The 13,322-nt window shown below is 32.6% G+C and overlaps 1 protein-coding gene across 1 annotated transcript in view; it reads right to left on the bottom strand.

Moving 5' to 3' along the window:
- Positions 1-13,322, bottom strand: part of RASA1 (RAS p21 protein activator 1) — a 104,789-nt gene that overhangs the window by 46,202 nt on the left and 45,265 nt on the right. Inside the window, exons 2-5 of the mRNA XM_024734329.1 lie at positions 7,665-7,817; positions 6,537-6,672; positions 5,855-5,925; positions 2,012-2,129 (exon numbers count right to left, since the gene is read on the bottom strand). Coding sequence (XP_024590097.1) covers positions 2,012-2,129; positions 5,855-5,925; positions 6,537-6,672; positions 7,665-7,817 — 478 coding nt within the window. The remainder of the gene's footprint in view (positions 1-2,011; positions 2,130-5,854; positions 5,926-6,536; positions 6,673-7,664; positions 7,818-13,322) is intronic.

Below are 13,322 nucleotides of genomic sequence, written 5' to 3'. Positions count from 1 at the left end.
CATAAAAACAAAATGCATTATCCCTGCCCAAAAGGAGTTAATCTCTATATAAGAGGTTTACAGAATAAATTAATTTTAAATGTAATGGGATATAAAGTTAACAAGGTGCTATGGAAACACAGGAGGAAACAACTTAGCCTAAGAAAGGGTGTGAAAAAAGGGGCAACATCTGAGCCGAACTGATAGATGAATCAAATTTTACAAAGCAGTTTAGCAGGGCAGGAGTGTCAAGGAAGAGGGAAAAGAATAGGCATAGAGACATCCATTCATTCAACAAACATTTACTGAATGCCTGCTAATGCCAGACATTATTCTAGGCAACAGGGACACATTGAATCAGAGACAAAAATCCTCACAGAGCTTACATTCTGGAATTAAGACATAATATAGTACAAATGTGCTTGGAGAACAGTAATGAAAATTAGAATTTCAGGGTGGGAACTTCCTTAAATCCATCCAGCAACCAAATGTCTGAAATCTAGACAATCTCCAAATGGCTCTCCAATCTACAAGGATTCACTATGTTTCAATGAAGACCATTATGAAAAATTATTCTAAATACTGAAGTAAAAACTGTTCATAATTCTAACTTGGAACCATTCCACTACTAATTCAAAGTATGACCATATTCATTTTTAACAGCCACATCACATTGTTCACTCACACTGAGTTGTTAACTTGTTCTCCTTTTTTTTTCTTTCCTTGTATGTTAGGTCATGTCTCCTTATCTTAAACTGGGCTTTTGTTTTCCTTTTTCCCCTATATTCAATGGATAACTTTCACTTATCCTTATTAAAATTTATCTTGTTAAATTTGACCCAGAGTTCCAAGAGCTTGAGAGAAAAGTTCAACTACACCTCAATTCCTTTAAATAATCAGAATAATGGGGGTAGGGGGGTTACAGCAGAAAGAAAGTCCAACATACTACTAAGAAACTTTGTAGTAAAACTAACGTAGATGTTAAGATTCTTCAGTTTGAACACTTCCTGTCCATACAGAATAAACATCACTCTTGCTGTAGAGTACAGAATTCTAATCTAGGAATTAGTTCTAATCCCAGCTCTTCCACTAAGTAACTATGTGACTATGAGTATGGAACGTATCATACCATTTCCTCAACTCCTCCCACTTTTCCTCAGTATGTTTTACTGCTACATATCAAGATCTGGCTGCCAGAATAGGCAGACAAGAGAATTAATAGCAAAGAAAAATATTCTCCACTGCCGTCTTCCTGGAACAATAATAGAGCACACGTTTCAGCATATTATCAGGTTCAAGGCGTAATTTAAAAACAGTCACTCTGAGGGTTGTAAAAAATAACAGACAACCATTCCATCCTGCTGGACAAATCCAAAAGAGAAGAGTGAATTCCAAAACTATAATACAATGTTTAATATGTTTCAGTGATACTCAATACTGTATCTGAAATGCATATGCCGCTTGAACGCTGATCTGTATCTAAAAATGCACAAACACGATTATTTATAGTGTCTAAGACTACTGATAATGTATTTTGTGATGACATTGAAAACAAGGGAAATATTCAAAATACAGAACCATGTGATAATATATGTGTAATATAACTCCATTTTTCCAAGGTTACTAGAAAATTATACATATATTTGGGAGATAAAGTGTTTGAAAGCAAACGTGCAACCATTTGAGATCCCATGATCAGTTGGACATAACATCATTTATAAGGAAGACCAAGAAGACAAAAAGGGATACAAATAAGCACACATGTTAATACATTTTTAATTCTTAGAAACTCATGAAAACATCCTGAAAATTGGCAACCACAGATTAAAACATGATAGCTTGGTTGTGCTATTTACAAATAAATAGCATTACCAACAGTAAATACGTTTTAATGAAAAATTACTTGTACTTATGAATTGAGGTTTTTCATAAAAGAAATATATCCATAGCTAATTTCCCTGATTATGGACAAGTTCCAAAATTTAAAAAGTATTTAGAATTCTGAGAAGGAGAAGAAAAGAACAAAACTTACCACCTCTTCTACTAGGTCTTCAACAATAAGACCTTGTTCATCTGTTCTTAGATTTGTAACCCACATCCATCCATCTTCTAACTCGTTATGAACAATGAACATATCTCCTTTTAAGAAACTGAAAATAGCAATTATGAAGTTATTAAAATTAAATAAAATTTTTAAACATGGAAATTTAATTGATTATGTACCACCTCACAGAGATAATATGATACTGGAAAATGCAAGGGGTTAAAGTCAAATACTCTAGATTTTTGTCCTGTTTCTGTCATCATCTACATGTAAAAGACACTTATCTGAATCTTAATTTCGACACGCATAAAATGGGTTTAATAAAGGTACCTATACTATCTGTATCACTGGATTATTGTTAGATTCAAACTGGAATTTATGTAAACAGTAATTATACATATATTACAGGCTTTGGGGTGAAACTACAAGAAAACTGAACTTTAAAATTTAAGTTTCAATGTTATTACTCTTTCAGATATAGGTTAGACATAAAATTATAAACATAAACTAAATATTATTAACTCATTCCACATATACAAGATAAGGTTACTTTAGAAGAAGTTTATTTTAAATAAGCATAATTAGCCTTATCACACAGATGCTTATGAGAGTAACGTTTTTCTCATAAAAAAGCATTAGGGTTTATTTAATTCACTCAGCTATCCATGGTCCAACAAGTATAGCATTCTTTCTCCGAAAGTGGTACCAAGGGGTATATATAATGAGAATGCGTGCATGTTTTTTCTGTTACCAATACCTGAGTGGAGGGATGTATACACAATCTAGTTTCTTTTAATTGGAATCTAGATGTTTTCAACCTCCACACAATCACAGGATTAAAAAGCTGTTGATGTATGTCATCAATATAAAACCATCAGTAATTCCTTGAACTTTTCCTTTTAGGCTTGAACAAATGCCTTTGAGTGCTTAAGGTTTTAAGATTGACTGGATGCTACCATTGACCCTGTATCTATATCCCTATCTGTAATATATATGTATTTTTAAAATAAATTTTCCTTTAAGTCTTAATATTCACAAACCAAAGTTATAGTAAGTAAATCTCTTCTCATACCTTTGAAAACTTTGTTTTTCTCTAAAATATCTGAAGCTTCACTGTTACTTGGACCAGTTCAAGGATAAAAACTTGTACACGATGCTTCAGATGCACTCTTTTTGAATAAGCACAGAATACTGCATTCTACCTTGATTCTACAACTCTTAACAATGACCAGTATTTCACTAGCTGAAAGGGGGCAGACATTACCACTTAGCCAAGCATAAATTGTTCCTTTCTGGAACCAACCACCTAAATAAATACATTAAAATAGAAGTCAGAGAAATGAGAAATGACAAGTTTCACTTTTGGTCAAAAGCAGTCCTAAGATTTTTTTTTTTAATTTTGACTTGTTTCTATACTACAAACTTTTTAAGATGCAAAAAACAAAAACATGAAAAATAAAAAGCTTACTGGCAGAAATATCATAATCCTAAGATTAATTATGCATTATTTTGCATTTTTCCTCAAAACAGGTTAAAGTGCTTTATTAAATCTCATTAATCTTCAGATGTTTTTACTTTAAAAAAAAAACAAAACACTTCTCAGGTATATATAAATTTAAAAAGACTCATAACTTCATACATATTTCTGTCATTCTAATTCTTGTTTAAATTTTCATCTTCCTAGATCAGAAGTACTCAATTTTTGGAAGGTCTCTCAGGACCCCTTCAGTTTTAAAAAGTGATACCCTACCTAACAGGCTTTCATTTATTCACTTACATGGATTATATCTATTGATAATTACCATATTAGAATTTAAAATGTAAATGTTTAAAAATATTAATTCCTTTTAAAATAATAATATACCCTATTAACATGGTAACATAAAAAATGAAAAATAATTATAATCTTTACAAGTTTAATAAGAATGTTATTGTCTTGCATTTTTGCAAATCTCATGTCTGGCTTAACTGAAAACTATTGGATTCTCATATCCATTTCTTTATTCAATCTGTTGCTATATCGTTTTTTTGCTTAAAGTATATGAGGAAAATCTGGCTTTATACAAATATGTAGTTGTGAAAGGGATGAGTATTTTAATAGCCTCTCAGATAATTATAGATATTCTATTACATTAACCCCAAAACTTGACTAGTGGTACTTTCTTGGAGCTTGGTTGTAATGTGGAATCTAAAACTATGTATCAATGAACTTTCTGTACCATTCTAATAACCTCTATTGGTCTATTTTGCACTGTGAATGGATCTTTTACCCAGCCATAATTTTGTAACATCATGCATTGATCATTTAGAAAATACTGGTTCACTGAGCTATGCAGATCATCCAGATATAAACACATTATACAGTATCAAAACATCACATTCTTCAACATCAGCACATTTCATCAGAAAAGTCATTAAGTATCTAGGAAGCTGTCAAACTCCTGATGGCAAATATAGGGTCTCCAAAATACTAATTTTTCCTCGAAAGCTCAAATTGTCATTGGCAACAAATATTGCCAGTTATTTCCCTTGAGGTAACAGATTCACTTTGTTCTTTAAAAAAATTAAAAAGTCAGATATTCAAGTCTGAATAACCATAATTTGCCTGTCAGCCATTCTCCTTAGTGAAAATGATGTGCACAAAAAAAAAAAAGCAGCTAGTTCAGCTCTCAAAGCACCTCTTTTCCTCAAGACATTGAACCGTGGTACACGGTAGAGGTGCTTTATGAGGATGTCCCATTTCATCACAAAGATATTAAAAAGATGTGTAGCCATAGGTTGAGATTTATAAACAAATATTTTTTATTGTCTCACCAGGAACATTCATAAGCGAAACTGGATTTTTTTGTTTAACTGCAAGCATGGGGCAGTGAAAAACGATATACATTTGTTACCACTGCCTTGATTTGTGCTAAGACACCAGCAGTTTTACTATCCATGGCTTCTGAACCATCATGTAAATGTCACAGTGAAAAAGGCAAATTATGTCCTAGTATTATTATAAAAATAGTTTTGATCTTATGAATCTTCTGAATGGATCTCAAGGATCCCCAGGGTTACATGGATCACACTTTGAGAGCTGCTGTCCTAGATGATCCCACTGGGAATTTACAAATTACCCAAAATTCCCGAATTTGCAGTTCAGTGCTGTTTTTCTTTCCCTTCTCTTTCTTTCACTGGCTTTTCCAGCTTAGATCACAAAAAAAGGTGTGCCAATAAGAACTAAATGAGAAGTTATTTTGAGGACAATCATATAAAAATGGAATGCCTACTTGGAGATTTCAGATAGTTGAATCTTTGTTTTTTAAAATACCATATTTCCAGAAATGTTTAGTACCTCCCAAAAGTTATCACTACATTTTAAATACTGCTGTTGATTTCAGTGAGAAGCTGTAAACTCAGAATCAGTAATTATTCAAAGTAGCCTTAACATTTTACCAATAATAAACAAACTTTCTATCAGAAAGCTAAACTTATAGAAAGATACAGATAATTTGATAATAATTATCCAATTATATAATAAATCAAATTCGATAGAAATAATAAAAACAAATTATATATAAGAACTCTCCTCACTTTGTCACAGATAGTCTAATGAAAGCTAAGTTATTTCTCCTGTCATCTTCACTGTGGCCTCTCTGATCCAAATTCACAGTCTGAACAGATAAGCCAACACAGGGGGACAGGAACAATGGACTTGATATTAAGGGCATGCTTTGCTGGATGCTATTTCCTCAATTTCCAAAACCTTCCTAGTCCAAGAGCAACAGATTTTCAGTCTTTCAAATGCCTGTTTCAAATGCCTATAAACGAGATTATATTATAAAATACCTTATTTCATCAGTGTCTGGTACTTTTGTGTAAGGGAGAATGGCTCGAACACGCCTTCTATCTTCTACTGGCTAGAAACCATAAAAAAATTGATTTACAAAAGATAACCTTTCTATGTCAAAGTCAAATTGGGTATGTCCACACAAAGTTAAAGCCAGTAAAACTCCACATTATAAATTCTGTAGGATCATTCAAACTATTTTTTACTGAGGCTCTAAATACCCAAACCCTGGAAATGCTCATCTTGTTTTGTTGTTGTTTGGACAGAAATTCTTTTAACAGTATAACCAATATGTTTTTAATCAGGTAATATGAGTTATCATTTAATTTTAAATACACTACGCAACATATAAAGTAACCTTTCTCCAATGATACAGAAGACATTTCAGAATCTTGCAGCAACTTCAGCATTAGCACTGTGATATCAGTAATTACTCCTAATTCATTCAGAAATATTTGTTAGGGTATCACCATACAGTACGATAAAAAAAAATCTAGTAACTTAAATACAAAGTAACAGAAAAATTACTTTCTTTTTTTAAAGAAGTTGCCAGTTATGGTCTGACACTACAACCAGAATTAAATCTTGAATTATATTACAATAAACGTCACAAGAAACTGAACAAGAGCTAAACCCATTAGTAAAATGAAATAATAAAGTTTTGAAAGGTATTTTACTTGCCTCTGGAGGTGCAACTGGATAAAGCAATTTTTCTCCTTTAAGCAAACAGGAAACATGACTGTAATAACCTATTAGGTCTGACAGAGAAGAAAAACGTCTTCCACCAATGTAGTAATCCCCACACATAGCAATAATCCTATTTGTACAGGAAAAAAAATACAGTAAAACAAAAACCTTTATAACCAATTTTTAAGACCAAGTTCCATATAAATTATAAACCGATAATTTTCATGCTTTTCCTTTATCTGCATCCTTATATTAAAATACCACTTATTAATACCTTCACCATATGCAAATTACTTGAGGTTATTATTTCTTTTGAAAAGATATATGTATGCATTTGATATGAAATACATATCTGACTTATAAACCTCAATTACATAATTCATTAAAATATTTATAAATCCATCCTCAGATAACTCTTCTTACTTTCCATATTTAAGACAAAATAGCAATTTTAATTAGTTTTCTTTGGCTAAAAGTAGTTTACAGATCTCTTGAAATATTTACAGAGTATAAAAATAATTTCACATTTTACATGTGATATGACAGTACTCTTAAAGTCTATTTTAAAATCTGAAAATTAAGGGTATACAAACATTTTATCAGTTAACTTTACAGGCACTAGATAATTTTTTTTCAATGGCTCCCATAAAAATGAAATCAAAGACAATAATATATGTAAATATGTTGATACAGACTTTGATATCTGTACTTGAAAATCTAGACGCCTGTTTAATTGAAATGAATGCAAAGAGTTTCAGAACAGTGAAGCTAAAATGAATTAAACTGCACTCTTAAAATACTGTTTCTATATTTTTCTGTTACTCTGTGGTCTGAAAGTATACATTTCCTTTGTCTCTGCTTTACCACTCAAAGTTTCTTTGTAATTCTTTATACTTTAAAGGTGATAACTACACTTATGATTAGCACAAAAAAGTCCAATGATACTGTTTTTCAAAAAAAAGTAAGCATTCAATAGTATCTACTCTAAATCACTTATTAAATCATTTCATTGAAAACACATTTCTTTCTCCATTATTTAAATGTCACTAAAGCAGGTATATTTATGAATACTACAGCAAAACAGCTACAGTATGTAGCCTCATAATAGGAATAAAGACTTACCTAAAATGGTTGACAACATTTGTCTGGCTAAGAAATGAAAGTACAAAGGACCCTGGCCTCCGATCACTCTCTCTTATAAGGTAACTTCCGGACTTCCCTGCCTGCCTGAGGCGTTCTTCTGCTATAGTTCTATCAAGTTTTCCATGATACCACCTAAGAAAAAAGGTTTAGAGATTAGAATAAAAATAGCAACCATAAAATTACTATTGGCAGTTGAAAAACATACTACTACAGATTTTACATACCTACATGTAACTTAGACATTTACATTTTACTCTGAACCAGTCATTCCAATTTTAACTCAATTGTTTTTAATTTCTCAGTCTCTCAAAAATAATTCATTTACTCAGTTTTTAATCTGTTCGATAAGCTCAGGTCTAATCACCTCACATATTCACCTCTCCTATTTCTGCCCATCTCTCTACCTCCAGGACTGTCTACCTGTTCAAGATAAAAACATTTATTACAATCTAATGCCTACCTAGAAAAATGAGAGTAAGATGGGCAAATGGAAACAAATGGTTCATTTACTACCTCTCTATATACTAAGGAACCAAGACTTGATATAACAAGGCACATGGTACCTGGGAGAAAATAAAACTTTATTCCATTTTAATGTTTGTGCCCTAAAATAGAAAAACAGAATGACACTGTCTAAAGGCTGCTATTCTAATTTCCTATTTCAATATGAAGCTGATTATTCTCTTTTGTCTTAAGATAATCCATTCCATAACCACACATTTGAACTCTTCACATTTATTTAACAAACATGTGGGAAATACTGGGTTGGCCAAAAAGTTCGTTTGGTTTCCCCATAACATCTTACAGAAAAACCCAAACGAACTTTTTGACCAAACCAATAAATAATACCTTTGTCCCTTTAACTTTCCTGCTCTCAATTTAACTATCTTCTACCTACCAGACTACTAGATGATTTGCTTAAATGACTGGCTATACCATGGCTACAATTCTAGCATTATCCATACTACCAATCTACGCCTATAAAAGCCACATGGATTGATATAAACAGAAGCACACTTAGAAACAGACTGGAATTTTCATATGGTCATGGTAACAAATCTACAAAGCAATTGTTATGAAATATTTTTACACTTTCCTTTGGTACTTGTCTAACTTGAAACATTCAGAGGAAAATAATAAACATTCATATTACATTGATATACTTAAATATCTAGCCATAAGTTGACAGTCAAGACTATAATAGAACTATGACTATTTTTGTAAGATTGCTGTAATGAAAGCTTACATTGACTCCTTAGTTTATTTAAAAAAAAAAAAAAACTTAGAACTTCCCCGAAGAATTATTGTTAATTTTCTTCTAAAACCCAACCCATTTATTTGACAGTTTGTGTATAAGACAGAAATAAAATAAATGATGAAAAACAATCATGAAGCTTCAGTATAACTCAATAGAAAAAAACATAATTGTAAACCATTAGTATTAGAGGAAGAAAGGAAAGAACAATAAACATTGCATTCCTCTAAAATTCTAGTCTAGTTCAACCACTGTCTTTGAGGCTACTGACAAGCAAATTTAGCTTTTAAGAGCTGTTTGTAGTTTTTTTTTTTTTTAATTCTAATAGGAAAAGCTTGGACCAATGATCATTAAAAGTTCCTTGAAGAGCTAAAATTTAATGGTAGATGATCAGGACAATATTTTGAAATTCTAGGCTAGAAATTTATTTAACTGTGAAAATATATGGGACAACCTTGGAATGTGAAGCTGGTACATTCCTTATTACCTTAAGTAGTGGAGCTAACCCACAGAGCAGATTTACACATTGAACAAAGACAAAATTAAGGACAATTTTAAACAAAGTACCTATTTTTGTATACTTGATACTTGTTAAATTTCTGGTGTGTTTTAAGCAAAATGTCAAGATTAAAAGATTTTTTAATCTCATTCATCTTGTGAACTCACCATAAGATGATACACAAAGGTGCATGAGGCATTACACAACAACTAATTTATAATAAATACCTGACTAAAGACTTTTATATATTTGTGATTTTCAGTTTTTACATCTATGTACTTTCTATAAGATTCTGGCATTAAAACAGGTATTCAGTTCAAGACAGAGACATAAATCTTAATAAACAACTTTGTTTCCTGATTATTAGTAATTCCTTTTATGCCCAAAACTCTTAAGTTTTGAACACATTAGGTAAAACATGTCAATTCTTGATTATGACTATAAACTGAAATTAAGTTATCCAATAATAGGCTTATGAGCACATATGTAGTTGAGCGTGATCCTCAAAACATTCCATTGTTACAAGTCTCCAGCTGTTCTAGGAAAAAACTGAATGGTCTTAATCAAAACTTAGAATTTCTTGAATTATCTTTATTGTTCACTTCAAATTATCAAGGTGAATCATAGTAACAAGAATATTTTAAATATCTGCACAGATAGGATGGCTGCACTGATACCTCCTAAACGTCTTCAGAAGAGATTAAGCTGACTGGTGAGACTAGGACTTATCAGAAACCTCCATAATTATGGTCAAGTCTCTATACTTTGTACCTCATTACTATCACTTGTAAAAAAAAAGGAACATAATCTCCATCTCAGCCTTAGAACACATTAAATATTTGTCCTAAACTCCTTCAAAGAAAAACAAAACTGAAAAAGCACTATATAGGCTGTATAGTATAATGGTTAAGAGTAAAGACTCCAGAGTCACTGCTTGTGTTTGAATCCTAGCTCTGCCACTTGGCTGTACAAATATAGGCAAATTTCTTAATTTCTTAGCCTGAGTTTCCTCATCTAAAAAAGGCACATAATAACAGTACCTGGTTCATAGAAGGCTGCATGATATTATTATAAATGAACTAATACATATAAAATTATATACATATAAATTATATACAGTATACACAGACTATGGGGCTAATTCAGCTTCATCAATGAAAATATCAAATTTTATACTGTTGCATAATGGATGATTAGATCACCTAAGCCTCTGTTATCTTCCTACCTTCCAGTCCTGTTTACACTGCATCTAATTTTGGGAAGAGAACGGGAGAAACCAATCTTCATTTCTGCTAAAACATTGATTTTTAAGAGGAAATTTCTTTTTCCAAAGCGCCTTTTTTGAACAGTAACAGATCATACATATTAATTGACATTGGAAGCTCCAAAGTATTCATAAACTAGAAATTCTTCCACTTCTGGCAATTCTAAAAGGAAACCCTCAAATAGCCCCACTCTTTCCCCAATGTGGATATATTCTTTGGAGGAATGGCAAAGACAATATGCATTTGAGATACTGTGACTTAAATTTGCCTAAACTAATAATAAAATATCTAATGTTCTATTTAAAAGTAAACTATCCCTCTCTCTTGTTCTCTCTCTCTTTCAAGGAAGATTGGGAAAAGAAACCGCAGGAAATTTAAGAAGTAAATACATTTTTCTCAGCTAGTTTTGCAATTTTTGGTTGCGAAATCTTACAGACAGATATGGAGTCTCTTGATTTCATTTTCTTAGACACTACACAATCAGTTTATCTAAAATAAAACATCCAAGATGAAACTACGTATTAAGTAAGTCAACAAGAAAAGAGACAAGTTGGACAAGCTGCAGGAATCATTTTACTTTTAAATTTGGAATCACATGAATGTTTTTATAAACATGTTGTACATTGGTGCAGTATATTTAAGGGGCCTTGGGAGGGCTTTTGTGTTTTTTAGTCTCTCCTAATCAGGTAGAATAATATAGAAATCTATACAATGAGAAAACAACCTGGTGTGAATATAGACAGATACAACTCAAACTACACAATTATTTAAAACTAACGTGACAATACTAAATGGAAACTGTCTACTACAGTAGAAAACAATTAAAATAGCACTACCATCAACAAGCTTCCTTTGTCTAAAAAGGAAACTAAATTGAAGTTCCCAGCAGATCACTTTTACTTTCCACTATGCTCTTCTTCCTAGTTATGTCACTGACAGGCACCGAAGTTCTCAGAGAGAAACGTTAAGTGCAGAAATCTAATTGCCAAACAATCTCTTGTCACCTGAATTACCTGGAACTCTGTGTGCCTGATCATACCATGAACTTTTAAAGTTTTTCTGTAACTCTCAAAGATGTTAATCATATTTTCTCACACATGCTGTCCTTTCTCAAATTAAATTGGTTATTTCAGTCTGGTTAAGACATATACTAAAAACATTTGCTATAACTACTATAAATCTCCTGAAACCTCCATATTTCTTTTTTTTTTGCGGTACCTGGGCCTCTCACTGCTGCGGCCTCTCCCGTTGCAGAGCACAGCCTCCGGAGGTTCAGGCTCAGCGGCCATGGCTCATGGGCCCAGCCTCTCCGCAGCATGTGGGATCTTCCCGGACCGGGGCACGAACCCGTGTCCCCTGCATCGGCAGGCAGACTCTCAACCACTGCACCACCAGGGAAGCTCTCCATATTTCTTTTTAACTAACATAGTCCCCACAGTCATACAGTCTGAGCTGGTGGTCAAGAAAAATAAACTGACTTTTTAAAGTGAAGGCAAAGTAAAGATACCTTATAGTAAATGATTTTATTGTCTTTTTTTTCCCCCACGTTGTTATGCAGACAGGCTAAAATTTGGTCACTAGTAAATTCACCTGAACAACCACTGGACTAAGCATAAGAGGTGTAGTGCCCCTTAGACCAACTGCATTACTTAAGAAATATTCATGTGTATGTTTGACATCTTGAGTATATTTGTGTGTCCAGGCAAATAAGAAGTATGTATGTATGTATGTGTGTTTGTCTATGCATTTAGTTACATATCTCAGATCAAATTAGCTCAAGAAAGGAAATTGTATTTCCTTTTGCCACAGGTAACATATTTATAGGGTCCAAAGAAGGAGTATTTTTTAAAGAAACAACACTGTTACATGTCCATCCACCCAAAAATTCAGTTTACTGAAAGACTAATATACTAAAGGTGGGACCAACAACACAATGCTTATGCAATCACAAGTTTATACTGGACTTCCCTGATGGTCCAGTGGTTAAGACTTTGCCTTCCAATGCAGGGGTGCGGGTTCAAAGCTTGGTAGGGGAGCTAAGATCCCATATGCCTCACAGGCGAAAAACCAAAACATAAAACAAAAGCAATATTGTAACAAATTCAGTAAAGACTTAAAAAAAGTTTATATTGAAGTACACTTGACCAAGATAGTCTCATTCTCACTAACCTTAACTCCCATCACCCTAAAAAACAGATAATGAAGAGTAGAAAGAGCCACACCCTCTCCAAAAAATGTTATACACTAATCAAACATATTTATTTAAAAAACCAAAGGAAAAGGAAAAGCACAATACTTACTAGCCCGAGGCTAACATCAGTTCCTACCTCACAGCCTCTAGCCCTTATATCAGTGAAATTTCATTTCTCAAAAAAAACTACCAATTCTTACAGTTGACCTTTTCTTAGAACTTCAACAATTACAGGGTCATATCAGTAACTAAGTACATGAAAAGAGGGCAACGAAATGACTTGTGACCATCTGGTCCAATGAATGCATTACTGCAACATAGTTGTAAACTATCTTGAAGGGTAGTTTTTCTACTTAAAGAGAAACACTGTGATTTTTTTGTTTTGCTTTGTTTAATTTCACAATGTTCAATCTAAAACTTTGGAGGG

The sequence above is a fragment of the Neophocaena asiaeorientalis genome, unplaced genomic scaffold (assembly GCF_003031525.2).
Source record: "Neophocaena asiaeorientalis asiaeorientalis breed wild unplaced genomic scaffold, Neophocaena_asiaeorientalis_V1.1 scaffold184, whole genome shotgun sequence".
Lineage (NCBI taxonomy): Eukaryota > Metazoa > Chordata > Mammalia > Artiodactyla > Phocoenidae > Neophocaena > Neophocaena asiaeorientalis.
Note: the sequence above shows the minus strand (reverse complement) of the source record. Positions and strands in the feature narration are given on the sequence as shown.